This window comes from Salvelinus fontinalis, chromosome 2 (genome assembly GCF_029448725.1).
Source record: "Salvelinus fontinalis isolate EN_2023a chromosome 2, ASM2944872v1, whole genome shotgun sequence".
NCBI lineage: Eukaryota > Metazoa > Chordata > Actinopteri > Salmoniformes > Salmonidae > Salvelinus > Salvelinus fontinalis.
In genome coordinates this window covers 68,852,405-68,873,629 of record NC_074666.1, presented here as the reverse complement: position 1 = coordinate 68,873,629, position 21,225 = coordinate 68,852,405, and the positions used below count along the sequence as shown (strand labels likewise).

Below are 21,225 nucleotides of genomic sequence, written 5' to 3'. Positions count from 1 at the left end.
TTTTCCACTGTATTATTGACTATATGTTTGTTTTTACTCCATGTGTAACTATGTGTTGTTGTATGTGTCGAACTGCTTTGCTTTATCTTGGCCAGGTCGCAATTGTAAATGAGAACGTGTTCTCAATTTGCCTACCTGGTTAAATAAAGGTTAAATAAAAAAAATAAAAAAAAATAAACCATTTACCAAGATGGACATGCCATTGGTAGACATTCCAGCATTCCAGACATCCCAGCAGTACCTGATGCTTCTTAAAGGGATACATCAGGATTTATCTACTTCCCCAAAGTCAGATGAACTCGTGGATATCATTTGTATGTTACTGCGTGCAGTTTGAAGGAAGTTGCTAACTAGCGCTAGTGCAATTGCTAACTAGCGTTAGCATAATGACCGGAGATCTATGGTGTCTGCTAGCATGTTAGCATTGGCTCGCGAAACCACCTCTAACTTCCTTCCAGTATGGACAAAGAAACATAAAAATGGTATCCATGAGTTCATCTGTAGATAAAGGGCTTCATTTCCCAAAATCCCAAAGTCACCATTCAAGGTCTCAAATGGCCTCTAGAACATATCAATGGTTAAACAATAGGCACACAATACAGGGGATTTTTTGGAAAATATATTTATGCCAAAACAGTCACACTGTTGTAATAGTGTGATGTGTAAGTGTGTGATGGTGTCCCGTATAGCTCAGTCGATCGAGCATGGTGCTTGCAACGCCAGGATTGTGGGTTTGATTTCCATGGGGGAACAGTATGAAAATGTATGCACTCACCACTGTAAGTAACTCTGGATAAGAGCATCTGCTAAATGACTCAAATTAACTTTAGACACACTCTATTCTGAGTTAAATAACGATTTTAGTCCGAAAATGCCAATCATCTCTTGGCAGTGGCTTTTCTACCAAAACCAAAGTGTGGATTGCAGTCAGTCCTTGTAGCGTTCTAATCTTGATTAACCCAGAACTAAAATCTTGCATAATTTGTTCAGCTGTGGGATCAAATTTTGGGTCCATAGGTGTTAGAAATTTGGAATTCCGGTTTGCGAAGTCTTCACCCTCGCAAAAGAAAACTCTCAGACAAAGCTAATTTCACCACACGTGTGAATCAGTCAAAGGTTAAGCACTGCCATTGCCCAATCCTGATACAGTGGTTCCTGCTTTAAAAGTTGCAGCATACTGCGGCACAGCTTGCATGGTGCCGCAGAATTCTATGGCACGATATTTAAGTATGAAACACTGGTACCATTAATGCTGGTTAGTGCTAGTTTGACCACCAGAGGGCATCTTTGAGAAGCATTTGATCGCCTTCAATAATGGCTGTACTAGAGAATGCGGGCACGCGAGAGACCAGGGTTCAATTCTCCGACGGGGAGGAAGGAGTAGGCTGTCCTTGTAAATACGAATTTGTTCTTACCTGATTCCATATGTGTTATTTCATAGGTGTGACGTCTTCACTATTACTATTGTAGAAAATAGTAAAAATAAAGAAAACCCCTGGAATGAGTAGGTGTGTCCAAACTTTGACTGGTACTTGCTTAATTAATTTGATTAATATTATGGTGTTTCTATTCCAAGAAAAAAATGAAAAACCCTCTGGGTTTCTGTTAGGATGGAATGGAAAATATGGCGCTGTACAACGTGACGGTCGGGAGTACAGTACTGGGCATGTGGGAGACTGGGGTTCAATTCCCCAACAGGGAGGAAGGAGTAGGCTATCCTTGTAAATAAGAATTTGTTCTTAGCTGACTTGCCTAGTTAAATAAAGGTTACGCTAACAGCATAACATTTCTACACTCTAATTCTAGTCTAACTAATACCCAAATGGAGATTCAGTGAAAATAAAAATCTCATTGATTTATCAAGACCAGTCCCCATGCTTGTCTCAGAGCAATGCGAAACGGTGATAAAATAGTTGCAGGCTATTGCTTCAAATCCTATTGCTTCTAACTTCAATATGCTCTTTAAATAAATAAGACCTACACCACTTTTAACAGCACATTACTCAACACTAGTGAGACTCATGCCGCCTACGGTAGGCCTACAGTATATCGAAAAATATGACGTGACTCGCCAATAATTACCTATAGAGAATTGGAGGATTGGAGGATATTTCTGTAATTCAGTGATATTTATTCTCATAGTAATTCGTTATGGATCCATAACTAAATAAACATCGGCATTTTGAAAGAGTATTTTTATCATTATTTTATTAATGAAAGCATAAATATGCCATTATTAGTTACATTGTTTTAGTTTAAACGTGCAGACTGGCACTAAAAACAGAACAGCGGGAACGTTTCCCTAGTCAGCGCCATTATTAGTGCAATGCCCCTTAAAGTGTTGCTAGTGTGGCGGGGTGGGTGTCCACACCCTCCCTCTTCCTCCTCCTCCTCCTCCCGTTTCATTGGCTAGGTCGGTCTTCTGTGCGCGTCTCTGCGGCCCATCCCGTGCCCTCTGCCCTCGTGCCCTGAACCTCGAGCGCGTTCAGTGGACACAGGCCGGAGAACTGCAAGGCAGTCCCATTGTGCGCAACTCGGGAGCCATGACAAATATGACCAATATATATTGTCCTGCTAATACCAGAGTTAATCATAGATCTGTGAGAATATCCAACGGGCTTTCATATAATTCTAAATGAATATTAATTATAATCACTTTGTTTAAAAATAAACAGTATTTTGGAGATTATTTAGTTTTCAAATAACGGAAAATGAGAGAAAAAAAGGCCATTCTTGAACATGGGGTGAGATGCTGTTACTAATTTGTAAATAAAGCCAATTTGTTATTGAGAAATATTTATCTCTGTTTTTAGATGGAGAAAAACCAAAAACCTACAATCAACTCAGGCTTTTCCCAGCACGGGTATTGAACCGTCATCTGTAGCAACACAGCTTGCACAGCTACATGTATGCAGTGTCTTAGACCATTACCACATTCAGGCACTGTAAAGAATGGCTGGTCGGGAGTGGCCTACAGTACTACAGTAAGAGCAAAATAATCCTAATAAAATAAAATAATAAAAACCTTAGTGTAACAACAGTTTTAGTAATACTGAAGTCGTGCACAATTATCAGTTTCTATTTAGGTTTATGTCGCCCGTTCATTGTCAGTTAGAGACACAGTAGGACCCAAAAGCATAATCAGTACTCTAACTCCCCCTTGTGGTGGTCTGGGGCAATGAAGTGCTGATGCAGGGTACCGTACTAAACCACAAATTACCTGAAAGTCCCGTGGCGTAAGCTCGCACCTTTTAAAGGAGGAACCACTGTATGTCCAAATAATCAATCAAAATAATCAATCAAAACCCAAACACCAGAACTACTGCTGCTCCATACCCAGGCATTCCATCCCGTTGAAACAGATGTTTCAGTTTACACGCAGAATTTGTCCACGAGAGACTAAGAGCAGTACATAGACACATTTCTGAATACATTATTTCACTGACCTATCACATACGTTTGAAGAGTTACTACCTTTAAAAGGCCCAGTAAATGTGTCGCCAAAAAAAGCCAAGTGTAAAAAATTGTCTGCGGTTAAAAGACTAAAGCGCTGGAAACATTTCAAGGTTATATAGTACATGTAACATTTCTACTTGTAAATCATACATGTACCTCATTCACATATCAGTAGTAATGAAGGAATAAAGAAAGAAAAACTATCCGTTCCGTTTTATGGTTAGCAACACATTACAACTCTTTGTTACGTCCTTGCGACAGTTGTTTCACAACAGTTTTTGTGAATAAAATGTTTGATGTTTGATATATTTCCTTTAAAGGGCCAGTGCAGTCAAACACGTGATTATCCTGTGTTTCATATATTTCTACACTATGAGGTTGGAACAATACTTTAAAATTGTGAAAGTTCTGATAATGCCCTTGTAGTTTAACAGCTGTTTATGAAGACTGAAATGTATGTCTGTTTTGGTTGTGTGGCGTTTTTTAAATTAGTTAATAGACCAATAGGAAAGAGAGTTCCAAACCTCTCTGCCAATAACAGCTAGTTTTCAGTGTTTCCCTCATCACTCAGACCACTCCCAGACAGTCCTTTCAAAATTCTTGTTTGAGAAATTGCTCTTTGCTAAGAAGCTATTTTTGTTTCTTTTTGACCATTTCAATTGAAAACAATCACAGTAAGATGATTGCTACCCAGAAAAGATTTGATATTGGGATTAAAAACAACTGCATTGAACCTTTAACATCCTGTGTTTGGTGCTAATTATTTTACCATTGATATTTTGAGACATTAAGCATGTCCATCATTTTGTGAGAAGTTACACTGGTCACTCAAAATATTTCTACACTATTTATAATGTATAAATAGCCCACACTTTACATGAGGCCAAACAAAAATACTTAACTAATTATTAGTAAATGGTTTATAAGGACTGACACTACACGACCAAAAGTATATGGACACCTGCTTGTCAAAAATCTTATTCCAAAATCAGGGCCATTAGTATGGAGTTGGTCCCCCTTTTGCTGTTATAAAAGCCTCCACTCTTCTGGGAAGGCTTTCCACTAGATGTTGGAACATTGCTGCAGGGACTTGGTTCCATTCAGCCACAAGAGCATTTGTGAAGTCAGGCACTGATGGTGGGTGATTAGGCCTGGCTCGCAGTCGGTGTTCCAATTCATCACAAAGGTGTTTGATGGGGTTGAGGTCAGGGCTCTGTGCAGGCCAGTCAAGCTCTTCCACACCGATCTCAACAAACAATTTCCCAAACTGTTGCCACAAAGTTGGAAGCACATAATCATCTAGAATGTCATTATTTGCTGTAGCGTTACAATTTCCCTTCACTGGAACTAAGGGGCCTAGCCCAAACCATGAAAACAGCCCCAGACCATTATTCCTCCTCCACCAAACTTTACAGTTGGCACTATGCATTCGGGCAGGTAGCGTTCTCCTGGAATCCGCCATACTCAGATTCGTCCGTCGGACTGCCAGTTGGTGAAGCGTGATTCATCACTTCAGAGAAAGTGTTTCCACCGTTTCCAATGGCGGCGAGATTTACATGGTGTAAAGCCGACGCTTGGCATTGCGCATGGTGATCTTAGGCTTGTGTGCGGCTGCTCGGCCATGGAAACCCATTTCATGAAGTTCCCGACGAACAGTTCTTGTGCTGACATTGCTTCCAGAGACAGTTTGGAACTCGGTAGTGAGTGTTACGAGCTATGTGCGTTACGCGCTCGGTAGTGAGTGTTAAGATTTTTACGCGCTATGTGCTTAAGCATTCAGCACTCTGTGAGCTAGTGTGGCCTACCCCTTCGTGGCTGAGCCGTTGTTGCTCCTAGACGTTTACACTTTTCAATAACAGTACTTACAGTTGACCTGGGCAGCTCTAGAAGTGCAGAAATTTGACGAACTGACTTGTTGGAAAGGTGGCATCCTATCACGGTGCCACATTGAGTAAGGCCATTCTACTGCCAATGTTTGTCTATGGAGATTGCATGGTTATGTTCTCGATTTTATAAACCTGTCAGGAAACGCGTGTGGCTGATATAGCCTAATCCACTAATTTGAAAGGGTGTCCACATACTTTTGGATATATAGTGTAAATTAAACATCTTATGAATGGAGTAATGATCAATAAATTATTAAATAACTATTTACTAATCCATTAGATATGCTTTATTACGTGGAGTTATTATGAAGTGCTATCTGGATTCCGTGCGTCACTTACCTATTGTCTCAATAGACTTGCAATAGACTACCACTCCAGGCTAAAAGAAAACGATTGGATATCTGACTCTTATCATAAGATACCTTTATATTGCAGTATTGGAAGTTACTATTTTATTTATTTTCAGATCACGATCTAGTCTCCTCCTTATTCCCTGGTTGTGTCTATACAGTTTGAGTAAAGGGAGAGGGACTAGCCCACACATCAAAGATCATTAACTCCTGTTCCAAATGTGCCGTCTTTGTGACAACAGACCATTCATCATTTTGTTGGCTCCACCAGGTCTTTGTCCCGGTTCTAGCAAGCCTTTGCCATGTTCCTCTTCGGCCCGGGCACTCTTTGCTTAATCAGCAGGAATGATACGCATCTCTCCGCACTGTTCTGGTGGCCTACTGAACTAATCACCCGTAAAGCCGATGGCCATTAACATTAATCTGGTTAAAAGATATAGAGCCCTCTAATGAACTTGACAAGTCCTCTTTAAGGATGACAACACCTCCGAGGGCCTTTCTGACAACTACGAAATCATGTTACCATGTAGACACAGTACCTGAGGCTGATCCAAGAGCCTACTACTCTGTGTTACAGCACGTCCATGCGGTAATTTCAAAAGTGCTACAACAATATCTGATCGTTCAAAATACTTAAGTTGTTTTGAAGGGAAAATATGAATAAACGTTAAATGGTCTAGGTCGAGGGATTTACGGTCTTGGATTCTTTCAACCTTCAAGAATTACCTTCGGGTAACGGAGTTGAGCTCACAAAAACAGTCAACTCCAGGTGAAAACCTAAATTGATGTAAATTGAAGCCTGCCAGCTTAGAGGAGTCTGCCACTAGCACAGTCAGTGTAGTCAGCTCAGCTATCCCCATTGAGACCGTGTCTGTGCCTCGACCTAGTTTGGGCAAAACTAAACGTGACGGTCTTCGCCTTAGCAATCTCACTGGAATAAAGACCTCCTCCATTCCTGCCATTATTGAAAGAGATTGTGATACCTCACATCTCAAAATAGGGCTATTTAATGTTAGATCCCTCACTTCCAAGGCAGTTACAGTCAATGAACAAATAACTGATCATAATCTTGATGTGATTGGGCTGACTGAAACATGGCTTAAGCCTGATGAATTTACTGTGTTAAATGAGGCCTCACCTCCTGGTTACACTAGTGACCATATCCCTCGTGCATCCCGCAAAGGCGGAGGTGTTGCTAACATTTACGATAGCAAATTTCAATTTACAAAAAAAAGACGACGTTTTCGTCTTTTGAGCTTCTAGTCATGAAATGTATGCAGCCTACTCAATCACTTTTTATAGTTACTGTTTGCAGGCCTCCTGGGCCATATACAGCGTTCCTCACTGAGTTCCCTGAATTCCTATCGGACCTTGTAGTCATGGCAGATAATATTCACATTTTTGGTGACTTATTATTCACATGGAAAAGTCCACACACCCACTCCAAAAGGCTTTTGGAGCCATCATCCATTGTCCAACATGTCTCCGGACCTACTCACTGCCACAGTCATACACTGGACCTAGTTTTGTCCCGTGGAATAAATGTTGTGGATCTTAATGTTTTTCCTCATAATCCTGGACTATCGGACCACCATTTTATTATGTTTGCAATCGCAACAAATAATCTGCTCAGACCCCAACCAAGGATCATCAAAAGTTGTGCTATAAATTCTCGGACAACGCAAAGATTCCTAGATGCCCTTCCAGACTCCCTCCGCCTACCCAAGGACGTCAGAGTACAAAACTCAGTTAACCACCTAACTGAGGAACTCAATTTAACCTTGTGCAATACCCTAGATGAAGTCACACCCCTAAAAACAAAAAATATTTGTCATAAGAAACTAGCTCCCTGGTATACAGAAAATACCTGAGCTCTGAGGCAAGCTTCCAGAAAATTGGAACAGAAATGGCGCCACACCAAACTGGAAGTCTTCCGACTAGCTTGGAAAGACAGTACAGTGCAGTATCGAAGAGCCCTCACTGCTGCTCGATCATCCTGTTTTTCCAACTTAATTGAGGAAAATATGAACAATCCAAAATGTATTTTTGATACTGTCGCAAAGCTCACTAAAAAGCAGCATTCCCCAAGAGAGGATGGCTTTCACCTCAGCAGTGATAAATTCATGAACTTCTTTGAGAAAAAGATCATGATCCTTAGAAAGCAAATTACGGACTCCTCTTTAAATCTGCGTATTCCTCAAAAGCTCAGTTGTCCTGAGTCTGCACAACTCTGCCAGGACCTTGGATCAAGGGAGGCATTCGAGTTGTTTAACTTCTTTATGATAGGGGGCAGCATTTTCCCTTTTGGATGAATTGCGTGCCCATAGTGAACTGCCTCCTACTCTGTCCCAGATGCTAATATATGCATATTATTATTACTATTGGATATAAAACACTCTGACGTTTCTAAAACTGTTTGAATGATGTCTGTGAGTATAACAGAACTCATATGGCAGGCAAAAACCTGAGAAAGAATCCAAACAGGAAGTGAGATTTCTGAGACTGGTCAATGTTCAACTCATCGCCGATTCAATTCCCTGTGAGATATGGATCTGTTTGCACTTCCTACGCCTTCCACTGGATGTCAACAGTCTGTAGAACGTAGAATGAAGTTTATGCTGTGTTGTGGGGCCGGATGGGAGGGGAATGAGTCAGTGGTCTGGCAGATTGCCAGTTCCTGGTCACGCGCTTTCCTCATGATATCACCTTGCGTTCCATAACTTCTACAGACATGAAGGAATGCGGTTGGAACGTTATTGGATATATATGATAACAACATCCTGACGATTGATTCTCTACTTAGTTTGACCAGTTTATTCGACCTGTTATATAACTTTTTGAAGTTTTCGTCCGAGTTCGCCTGCATTTGCGCGAGCGTTTGGACATGTGCACTAAACATGCTAGCAAAAGTAGCTACTTAGACATAAGTAATGGACATTATCGAACAAAACAATGATTTATTGTTGAACTAGGATTCCTGGGAGTGCCTTCTGATGAAGATGATCAAAGGTAAAGGACAATTTATGATGTAATTTCGTATTTCTGTTGACTCCAACATGGCAGAGAAATGTTGTTATGTTTGAGCGCCGTCTCAGATTATTGCATGGTGTGCTTTTTACGTAGAGTTTTTTTGAAATCTGACACAGCGGTTGCATTAAGAACAAGTGTATCTTTAATTATATGTAAAACATGTATCTTTCATCAAAGTTTATGATGAGTATTTCTGTTATTTGACGTGGCTCTCTGCAATTTCTCCGGATATTTTGGAGGCATTTCTGATCATGGCGCCAATGTAAACCGAAATTTGCGGATATAAATATGCACATTATCGAACAAAACATACATGTATTTGTAACATGATGTCCTATGAGTGTCATCTGATGAAGATCATCAAAGGTTAGTGATTCATTTTATCTCTATTTCTGCTTTTGTGACTACTATCTTTTACTGGGAAAATGGCTGTGTTTTTCTGTGGCTATGTACTGAGCTAACATAATCGTTTGGTGTGCTTTCACCGTAAATCCTTTTTAAAAGCAGACATGTTGGCTGGATTCACAACAAGTGTAGCTTTAATTTGGTGTCTTTCATGTGTGATTTCATGAAAGATTGATTTTTATAGTAATATATTTAAATTTGGCACGCTACATTTTTTCTGGCTTTTGACCAAGTGGGACGCTACCGTCCCACACATCCCAGAGAAGTTAATACTATATCTCTTGACGCACTGATGAAAATAATCATGGCCTCTAAAACTTCAAGCTGCATACTGGACCCTATTCCAACTAAACTACTGAAAGAGCTGCTCCCTGTGCTTGGCCCTCCTGTGTTGAACATAATAAACGTCTCTCTATCCACCGGATGTGTGCCAAATTCACTAAAAGTGGCATTAATAAAGCCTCTCTTGAAAAAGCCAAACATTGACCCAGAAAATATAAAAAAACTATCGGCCTAAATCGAATTTCCCATTCCTCGAAAAAGCTGTTGCGCAGCAACTCACTGCCTTCCTGAAGACAAACAATGTATACGAAACGCTTCAGTCTGGTTTTAGACCCCATCATAGCACTGAGACTGCACTTGTGAAGGTGGTAAATCCTTTTAAAGGTGTCAGACCGAGGCTCTGCATCTGTTCTCGTGCTCCTAGACCTTAGTGGTGCTTTCAATACCATCGATCACCACATTCTTTTGGAGAGATTGGAAACCCAAATTAGTCTACACGAACAAGTTCTTGCCTGGTTTAGATCGAAACATGGTGAAGCCCCAAAATTAAACTCCCTGGAAGCCTGTGTTTCAGAGATAAGGAAGTGGATGGCGGCAAATGTTCTACTTTTAAACTCGGACAAAACAGAGATGCTTGTTCTAGGTCCCAAGAAACAAAGAGATCTTCTGTTGAGTCTGACAATTAATCTTGATGGTTGTACATTCATCTGATTTCAAGGTTTTACTGCTAACCTACAAAGCATTACATGGGCATGGTCCTACCTACAGTATCTTTCCGATTTGGTCCTGCCGTACATACCTACATGTACGCTATGGTCACAAGACGCAGGCCTCCTTACTGTCCCTAGAATTCCTAAGCAAACAGCTGGAGGCAGGGCTTTCTCCCATAGAGCTCCATTTTTATGGAATGGTCTGCCTATCCATGTGAGAGACACAGACTCGGTCTCAACCTTTAAGTCTTTATTAAAGACTCATCTCTTCAGTAGGTCCAATGATTGAGTGTAGTCTGGCCCAGGAGTGTGAAGATGAACGGAAAGGCACTGGAGCAACGAACCGCCCTTGCTGTCTCTGCCTGGCTGGTTCCCCTCTCTCCACTGAGATTCTCTGCCACTAACCCTATTACAGGGGCTGAGTCACTGGCTTACTGGTGCTCTTCCATGCCGTCCCTAGGAGGGGTGCGTCACTTGAGTGGGTAGAGTCACTGACGTGATCGTCCGTTCCGGGTTGGCGCCCTCCCTCGGGTTGTGCAGTGGCGGAGATCTTTGTGGGCTATACTCGGGCTTGTCTCAGGATGGTAAGTTGGTGGTTGAAGATATCCCTCTAGTGGTGTGGGGGCTGTGCTTTGACAAAGTGTGTGGGGTTATATCCTGCCTGTTTGGCCCTGTCAGGGGGTATCGTCGGACGGGGCCACAGTGTCTCCCGACCCCTCCTGTCTCAGCCTCCAGTATTTATGTTGCAGTAGTTTATGTGTTGGGGGGCTAGAGTCAGTCTGTTATATCTGGAGTATTTCTCCTGTCTTATCCGGTGTCCTGTGTGAATTTAAGTATGCTCTCTAATTCTCTCTTTCTTTCTTTCTTTCTTTCTCTCTTTCTTTCTTTCTTTCTCTCTTTCTTTCTTTCTTTCTTTCTTTCTCTCTCTCGGAGGACCTGAGCCCGAGGACCATGCCTCAGGACTACCTGGCCTGATGACTCCTTGCTGTCCCCAGTTCACCTGGCCGTGCTGCTGCTCCAGTTTCAACTGTTCTGCCTGCGGCTATGGAACCCTGACCTGTTCACCGGATGTGCTACCTGTCCCAGACCAGCTGTTTTCAACTCTCTAGAGACAGCGGGAGCGGTAGAGATACTCTGAATGATCGGCTATGAAAAGACGACTGACATTTACTCCTGAGGTGCTGACCTGTTGCTCCCTCGACAACCACTTTGATTATTATTATAATCTGGTTCCTTTCTAGGTTTCTTCCTAGGTTCTGGCCTTTCTAGGGAGTTTTCCCTAGCTGCCGTGCTTCTACACCTGCATTGCTTGCTGTTTGGGGGTTTTAGGCTGAGTTTCTGTACAGCACTTTGTGACATCAGCTGATGTAAGAAGGGCTTTATAAATGCATTTGATTGATTGATAGATTGATGTAGAAGTGGACCATATGTTTTTTAATTGAATCAGGTATTTTTCTGCATCACAATGAGAATGATACAGTATAATTATCACAATGTGAAATATGTTGCAGGAAGTAACAAAGTGTGATGTGACACAATGCTAGCGAGAATCCTGATGATGTGTCGAGGAGGTAGAGAATAGACACACACACATATACAGCATCCCATCTTTTTCACCATCCATTGACCAAATCCAAATTCTTAAGACCCCTCTACGACTCACTTACTGGGTTTGTGGTCAATAGAAATCAGATTTCCCTGATTGGACATCCCATTATCCCTTTCGCTCAGACCCATTGCATTTGGGTAAAGTAGGGCTGAGATGGATGCCCGGGACAGAACGGAGCTGTGGCTCCAGCGAGTCCACCGCCTTTTAAAGGGTAAAAGCCTGACATATTAGTCATAAGTGTTCTTTAAATTCATTATCATCTTAACACATGAGCGCCGCAAGTGTCAGTGGGGAAAGTACTTTAATGAGGTTAGTGGATCCATTTACAACTTTACAGTTGCTGTGCTGTCCTCCATGTCACAGCCAGTCTTGAGACAGCACACACACACACACACACACACACACACACACACGCACGCGCGAACACGCACACGCACACACACAAAATATATCTATATATTCATATAGAAAAGATCATAGCATTTTAACCATTTACATGGATATATTGGAAACAGGATATTGGGAGATTTTAATTCCCAATTCCTTTGATAATTTTTTACTAACACACACAAAAGTAGAGTATGTCATTAGAGCCTCATCCTCATTTGAGCTCATTGGTTCATCTTACATTTTTGTTCAATCACCTTGGCAAATTTTTCAGATGTAAGTGGTATATTTTCAAAACTCGAAATACAAAACTATTGTAATTAAGACTCTAAATTAAAAAATGTCATTGGTAGCACTGGTACGCCCAGCAAGAAAAAGTTACACTGGAAATTGTACACTGTCTCTTTAAAAATGTAAGGTTTCTGATGAGGACGTACAAAAGATCTGTCAATCATTCATTACTATGGTCATTGATCTCCTGAAGAAGCTATCTCTTTTCCTTTCTTTCTGTGCCCCCAAAATATTTGGATATACTGGTAGGTTGTTAGGTAGCCAGCCAAAGAGGTAGCATGACTGAACAAAGTGTAAACAAATCAACACACGAGTAGTTTTTAGAACAGCCCACGACATGGTTTATGAATAAAATGTGGTCCTGGCGAGCCACTATAGGAAGATGGAAATGTTGCGCTGGTAATATGGGTCAGATCTTCTGACCTGGTTGGTCTAGAAGGAAGCCGTTTTCGCTGTAGTAATGGTGCAACCATGACGCTACTGAATCTGCACTTGGAAACAACTGTACAGTGAAGCCTTATCATTACAACAATTACTATCGAGGAGATTTTTTTCCTGCTCCCAAAATAAAACTCCTGCTCCTGGACCAAATGGATTGCACTTTAGACCCCCTATCTTATGTTTAGATCCTTTGATTGTGTATTCATTGGAGTTTAACACATGTTTCACCCCTCATTCATTCATGCAAATCTAAGTTTTCCACCAAGTTTAGTCACCAATACATCAGATAATGATAGGCTCACAATTTAGTCATTTTAACTATAATTTAATCCAATAGCAAAAAATACAAGATACAACTTTCAAAACGGTTATTTTTGAAGCGCTAGATAAAAAGAATAGTAGATGGTAAATATTATGTTCCAGACAGTATTTGACTAGTAAATTGACATGCATTTTTTTTAAATGAATTTATATCAAATGGCAAGTTATGAGCATGTAGAGAAATCTGTCAGTGTTAGAGTTGTATTATCCTTATACAGTACATACGTAGAACAAATCATCAGACATAGGGGTACTGTATAGCAGGTGGATGCTGTAGTAACATAGCACAGTGTTGTATACCTTTTATGCCACATGTAAGATTGGAAAAGATCACATTGTCTATGTGACTTGTCAACTGATACAGTATCGCCTGTCTCTCTGCTTGAAATTCATCAGCTCATTGTGTATCAATGAAATTCAGATCATGAGTGGAATATATTACTATTCATCAACTGGGTGGTTCGAGCCATGAATGCTGATTGGATGAAAGCTGTGGTATATTTAAGCAATAAGGTCCGGGAAGGGTGTGGAATATGGCCAATATGCCATGGCTAAAAGCTGTTCTTATGCACGACGCAATGCGGAGTGCCTGGATACAGCCCTTAGCCGTGGTATATTGGCCATATATTGCAAACCCCCGAAGTGCCTTATTGCTATTATAAACTGGTTACCAACAGAATTAGATCATTAAAAATACATGTTTTGTCATACCCGTGGTATAAGGTCTGCTATACCATGGCTGGCAGCCAATCAGCATTCAGGGCTCGAACCACCCAGTTTTAATAGACCGTATACCACGGGTATGACAAAACATTTATTTTTTTACATTTATTACAATTACATTGATAATCAGTTTCTAATAGTAATATGGCACCTTGGGGGTTTGTGGTATATGGCCAACTCCGTGTTGCTTCGTGCATAAGAACAGCCCTTAGCCGTGGCCACCCCCTCAGGCCTTATTGCTTAAATACAACCCAGGTATTTCAGTTCTGCGTACACTACACTATAATTCCAAATGGTAGCTCATAGAGGGAATCTTTCCACTTTGTCCTACTTAAGCACACTGGCTGATGGTGAATGATGATGTAGTATTTACAGCCACATCCATATATGATTTGGTTTTACCTTACAGCATAAATTGATGTCAAATGTATACATTTATGAGGTAAAAAATATAGAAATGTACAGTGTTCCGCAGTAATCAAACTAATACATATACGTTAACTAGATACTACATTATTTGGGATCAGTAGTTATCAGTTTGGAGCAGATACTTAGATTGAATATGCATCCAAATTGAAAGCGTGATTTGGTGCAGTGAACAAGTGACTTTGTGAATTTGTTTGTTGTACTCAGTCAATTGAAAATGTGCTTCGAGTTTTGAAACATTAACCATTTTGATGATCTGTTTAGATTGTTGTGCTTAGAGTTGTGAAAATGCACCACATACTGGTGAAAATTGCACAAAAGTGATTGAAAAAACTTTAATGGGATGACCTCGCCACGACCCTGACTTTGGGTGTGTGTGTGTGTGTGTTTGTATGTGTGTGTGTGTGTGTCTATGGATGTGCGTGTGTACACGTGCAAATGTATGCATGTATCCACATTTCTTACTGGATTATCTCATCACTTTCTACCCGGTCCAGGCATGAGTTGAAATGAGAGGGATGTAGAGCTTTGGAGCCAGGAAGAAAATCCCTGGCACAACGATTTCACTAAGGTGAAACTACTCATGATGCCTGTTTAAGGCGACTGTCTGACTGTTATCTGAAGCTTGCTGTGGTAGGCTACTCAAACCTGAAACACATCTTATGGCAATGGGATTCAGTCTTCTAGCTTTTCAGCCAACTAAGTGTTAGAAGAGATGGCTTGACAGAAGTATTTTTCACATACTGTACATGGTCCTCTGACAACAGAATCAATGCATTATCATGCTCTCATAAGCAGTGACAGCTACTACAACAGAGCATGTTTCAGCCTGTCTTTTCCCTCCTTCGAGCCCTCATTTACCATTCTAATGAGAACCTAAATAAACGCACACCACGGCACGGTCTGTGTGTGTCTGTGTGTCTGTGTGTGGGCGTGCGTGCGTGTAAGGTCCACAGATGAGCTGACATTGACTATGTCGACAGTGGAGTGCTCCTCTTGCGAGATCCATGTAACCCGGTAACTGTTGTCGTGTAAAAGACCACACCGTCTCCATCAGAACATAGCCCGGGGTCTCGATGTTCGTTCTTTTATTGCACTCGCTTTATCCTGCGCTTTACATTATTAGTATTTTGGTCCTTACATAGTTGAATACGCTTAATACTACTTTAATACTATTATAAAGAATATTCTTCTGTATGGGGCGGGGGGCTATGCTGTGTTTCAGTGACTCACAGAGTGCAGTGTAGACTGAGCAAAGACGATGAGCAAGAAAACATGAATTTCTTACACGTTAGCACCTAACATGTACACTTAATGTAGGCACAGAGCTTGTACACCTCTACACCACACAAAGCCAACAACCAAAGGCATGTTGGGAATGAGGGTGAACAGATACTGTAGGTGATGCGTTATTTGTATTGACCAATATAAATCGGATGAAGAAGTTCTCCCAGGCCTTACCCCTTTCTCATGATACTGTAATGCAGCTCGTCTTCCTGCTTGATGTGGGCATGGTCTCCGCTGGCGCGGTCGCTGCCCTCGCTGTCGTCACTGCTGAAGGCGGAGGCCAGCTCCCTCTTGGGCACGCGGATGGGGGGCAGGGGGATGGTGCGCTTCTCTGCCAAACGACCGCGGTTCTACAACAAATGGGGGGAAGAAGCTCTTAGAAACATGTCTCTCCATTTGCCAATGGCATTTTAATGCTAACATGCCAATGCTACGAGCCTGCCAACACAAAAGATGTGCTAAATATGCTAACGCTAAGCATGTACTAACATGCTAATGCTAAGGATGTGATAAGATGCTAATAGCTAGCGTTTGAAGCTCTCCTCCACTCTAAACAGCAACCTTTGTGTGCAGTGAACACCCTAATATTCCCAATCAGTCCTACACAGAAATCCATGCTGCTGCTGTAACTGGGGCATGCATTTATATTAAAATGAGTGATCATTACATGAGATGAATTCATTCCACAATACATCATTTGTTTTAACCTGTTGGGGATGGGGGCGCTGTTTAGACTATTTATGCTAATTTGGCTAATTTTTTAAACGGCTTCCCACAAAATCCTTGATCGTACAATATGCATATTATTATTATTATTGGATAGAAAACAGTCTATAGTTTCTATAGGAGTTGAAATTTTGTCTCTAAGTGGAACAGAGCCCATTCTACAGCAATTTCCCTGACATGGAGTCAGATTTGAGAAATGTTGGCCACTCTTCTGAAGTCAGTTATAAGGGCACTGTCGTTGCTATGACTATACGGACACTTCTTACGTCTTCCCCTGGATGCCTTTACGTGATGACGATTCCAACGGGGTCGATTGCGCGTTCACAGGCCCTACAAATGAAAAAACCCTGAAGCTAGTCATTCTTTGGGAGCTGCGTCATGAGCCTAGAGGACACCGGCGCGCACCTGTTCCAAGCGTTAGTTTAGCCTGTTATATTTCTCCGGTCATCTTTTCACTCGTTATAGGAGTTAAAAACATCATAAGGTAGTTAATTTAAAGCGTTTTATAGCAATTTATATCCGTTTAGTGCGATTTTGGGACATTTATTTTTGCAACGATGTGAAAAGTTGGGCACGCTTTTCAGTTCATCCCGAACGCAGTTGACATTTCCACATGGCAAGAGGACAGCTTTCCACCAAAAGACGATTTCTCCCAAGAAAGGATCCTTTGCCCAAGATACTGATGGAAGAACAGCTCAAGGTAGGACATTTTTATTATGATAAATCGTGTTTCTGTCGAAACATTTTAGTGGCTTAGGACGCCATGTTTTTTGACGTAGCTTCGCTTGGCGCAAACTGTATTGAAAAGTAAGGATAAATTAAAAAATGTAATAACGCAATTGTATTAAGAATTAAATTGTCTATCAATCCCTGTCCACCCTATATTTTTTAGTCACGTTTATGAGTATTTATGTATAAGAGTAGATCACTGTCTAAGTGGCGCAAGGACTTTTTCTTTACCAGCTTGTCTACATTTCACATTGTCTAACCATGATTTTGGTGGCTAAATATAAACATTTTCGATCAAACTGTATATGCATGTTGTAATGTGATGTTACAGGAGTGTCATCGGAAGAATTCTGAGAAGGTTAGTGAAAAAATTAATATCTTTTGGCGATGTTGACTTTTATCGCTCACTTTGGCTAGAATCAATGCTGGGCTGCTAATTGCTATGTGCTAAGCTAATATAACGATTTATTGTGTTTTCGCTGTAAGACACTTAGAAAATCTGAAATATTGTCTGTATTCACAGGATCTGTGTCTTTCGATTCGTGTATGCTGTGTATTTTTACGAAATGTTTGATGATTAGTAGTTAGGTAAACACGTTGCTCATTGTAATTATTCTAGTCCATTTGTGATGGTGGGTGCAATTGTAAACTATGCCATCTACCTGAAATATGCACTTTTTTCTAACAAAACCTATCCCATACCATAAATATGTTATCAGACTGTCATCTAATGAGTTTTTTTGTTGGTTAGGGGCTATAAATATCTTAGTTTAGCCGAATTGGTGATGGCTACTGGTGTTGGTGGACAAATAAAAGATGGTGGATTATGCTAATGTGTTTTTAGGTAATAGATGTACATCTTTACATATTGTGTCTTCCCTGTAAAACATTTTAAAAATCGGAAATGTTGACTGGATTCACAAGATCTGTGTCTTTCATTAGCTGTATTGGACTTTAATGTGTGAAAGTTAAATATTTAAAAAAAATATTTTTTTTGAATTTCGCGGCACTGGTTTTTCAGTGGGGGGGGGGGGGGGGTGCCGCTAGCGCCACGCTGATCCTAGACAGGCTAAACAGCATTTAGCATTATTCAGAGGCAATACTAAGAACATAGAAAGTTCCCACATAGGCTTAAGCTCCATAGCAGAACACAACAGCCAAATTGAGAAATTCAGCTTTCATTGGTCAGTTCTATGGACAGGAATAATGAAACATACTAATATTGAGGGTATTTATGAAACACAATACCACAGGAAAATGAACAAACACATTTAGACTGAATCAAGACGGTAACAAAGCATAAGAAAGTAAAACATTTCTATCTAATATGGGTGTCAATAAGTATTTACTTGTCTAGTGGGGAAAACAATTGATAAATGGAGTATGTAGTACTAATATGTAGTATTTAGGAGGTTTTAGCACAAATATGATGGTACTGTTAGCCAGTAATTCAATTGAAATTGGAAACATGACAAGTGTGACCAACGATCCTGGCATGTGTTTGAGAGAGGAAGCCATTTCTAGTGCTCTAGCCCACTTAAATGTGCTCAACCGACTAAGGCTGGACTCTAGGCTAGATTTCGACCATACAGGAAACACAGGAAAACATTTACGATCCAAAATGACATGCTGAAGAATAGGCTGCATGTCCCGGGCTGAGACAAGGCTGATACATGTAGGACTACTGTTCTATAGCGTTTATAACTATAGATGTGAGTAATTACATAGTACACGTTTTAATTTACATTCAACTCCCATACAGACATAATTATCGAATTTACCACAGCAATCATAATAGGGAAATCGACTAAAGAACCATAGTTTACCATTGCCAGAGTTCTGAGTGATAAGGCGGTCATGGAACGGGTGGACATGAAATAATTCTGGTTGGTGTATTCAGTGTTTTTTTTGCCACAAAGCTCTAACGAGCAGAGCGAAAGGAAAAGAAAGGAGGAGTGTGGCCCTAAGGGTTTCTGCGAGTGAAGCTGGGCGACCTTTAATGTGACCTGAAGAGGAGGCGTTTGGGAAGAGGTCACTGCAGATTAACACGGCTCTATGGAGAGAAAAATCGGGGGATGGAGATGGAGGGAGAGGGGGGATAGAGAGAGGATGAGACAGAGAGACAGAGAGGGAGAATAGGGGGAAAGGAGGGAGAGAAACAGAAGAAGAAAGAAATTGAGAGAGAGAGAGAGAGAGTGAGGGAACTGAATTTGAGTACGAGGAGACGCAGCAATGGAGAGAAAAAAGGATGGGGGTGGGGGCATTACAAAACACTCTCGCAGTGCCTACATCTCCTCTTTGCTCTCCCGGACTCCTCTGAGCCCTCCAGCTATCCCTTCCACCACACGCACCCCCCCTCCCTCTCTCCCTCCATCCCTCCATCCCATGAGGAGTGGCGGCATGAGTGGCAGGGGGGGGGCAGAGGCGCCTAGCCAAGAGGCAAACAGGTGCAGCCCTTCTGGAGGCTCTCAAGTGGCAGACATTAAAACTAGGGAGGGGGGGAAAGATGAAAACATCCCTCAGGATGAGCAGGGCCACATAGTTCTGTTCTTTCTCTTTTTCTGTCTTGCCGAAAGATGGTTTTTCCTTTCTTCTTTCCACAGGCAGATCTGTGGAGAGCAGTCGCTTTGTATAAGTTCGTCTCAACTGTGCGAGGACAGTGGAGGAGTTGCTGCTACTTCCGCTCTACTCCTTCGGACTTAGCTACTTGGACTAGAAGTATGCAGCATGCTCTCTCTCAGTTGCTCTAACTGTAAGACACACACACCTTTCATATTTACACACACACCTGCTCTTGAATAATAATTCCCCTGCATGTGAAGAGGGTGTTTTACTGAGCAGAAAAGCATTGTGTGCTGGTCTACTGCAATAGTCCGCCCAGGAAGAAGCACAGAGATTGTGGCTTGGTGTGTAGACAACCACCCACATGGCCCTGACATACCCAGGCCGCCAGCCCCCCTACTACCCCCCTCTCCTCCCGGAAACCCCCCTTTCCTTTCTTTAGCACCACTGGCGCAGAACTAGGGGTGGGAACATCGTTTCTGGCAACACTTCCGCAGCACGGACGGCTCTCCAAAACAAAACATGAAACAAAACATACCCCTGGCAACACACACACACACACACACACACACACACACACACACACACACACACACACACACACACACACACACACACACACACACACACATTGAAGGCAACCTTACTGTGCGGTCAACCCTCAGTCAGCGATTGAAAAAAGTATCTTATAATCCTTCCTCTAAAAGCACGTCTATGAATATCCCCTCCTACACATTCTGTCTGACAGTCAGGGTCCGCCTGCCAGGAAATATATCTGTATTTCACATTTACACACAAACAACACACAGACACAGACACACACACACGCATATACACACACACACACACACACACACCCCAATACAGACTTAGTCAAGCATGATTCAGATGGGTTCCGTTAGATTAAATGGCGACTTTAGTCAAGAGAGGCAACCCAAAAGTTCAAACCACATGACATTTAGATTCATCGTTGATTGCACCAATACCACAAGGTCATTGATTTCTGGAATGTTTCTTTCATTTAATGTTGCTTTAATTGACAAATGCACAACCATTCAATACATATTGGGCTCTTTAACGTTGTTTTGTTGACACAACAACTATCTAGGTTAGCCCATCAATTGTTCATCTCTCTATCAACGACAACATAATGAAATGACACGTTCACAAATACAATGAAACTCACACATAAAGATACACATCACTGATAATGACAACATTTGAGATAACCTGTGATGGTAGTATGAGAAGTGGACATGGACCTGTCCCAAATGGCCCCTATTCCCTGTATAGTCCAGAACCCTATGTGCTCTATAGGACACCAGTAACTTCAGTAACATGGCGTCTATATTCATAAAGGATGGAAGATTTGCTTAAAATCTGGAGAAAAATCCAGTTGTTGCTGTTCTGTAAAAATCACAGGACTGTATTTAATGCAAAACAATACTGGCAAACAGAAATATTGTATTTTTAACATCAGCTAAGACTACTGAAAAAGCGTTATTTTACTAAGCTTGTTCCAGACCTTAAATGAAGCCTCTGTGGAATAGGATAGTAATGTGTTTTCTTCTCTCTGCCTTATTTCCTGAAAGGTGCAGTACCCT

General features: G+C 41.4%; 1 protein-coding gene across 5 annotated transcripts in view; it reads right to left on the bottom strand.

Moving 5' to 3' along the window:
- Positions 1-21,225, bottom strand: part of LOC129824242 (sterile alpha motif domain-containing protein 11-like) — a 113,068-nt gene that overhangs the window by 77,830 nt on the left and 14,013 nt on the right. For all 5 annotated transcript variants that reach the window (XM_055883734.1, XM_055883724.1, XM_055883743.1 and 2 more), the window contains exon 3: positions 15,779-15,954. In XM_055883734.1, the coding sequence (XP_055739709.1) occupies positions 15,779-15,954 (176 nt within the window). The remainder of the gene's footprint in view (positions 1-15,778; positions 15,955-21,225) is intronic.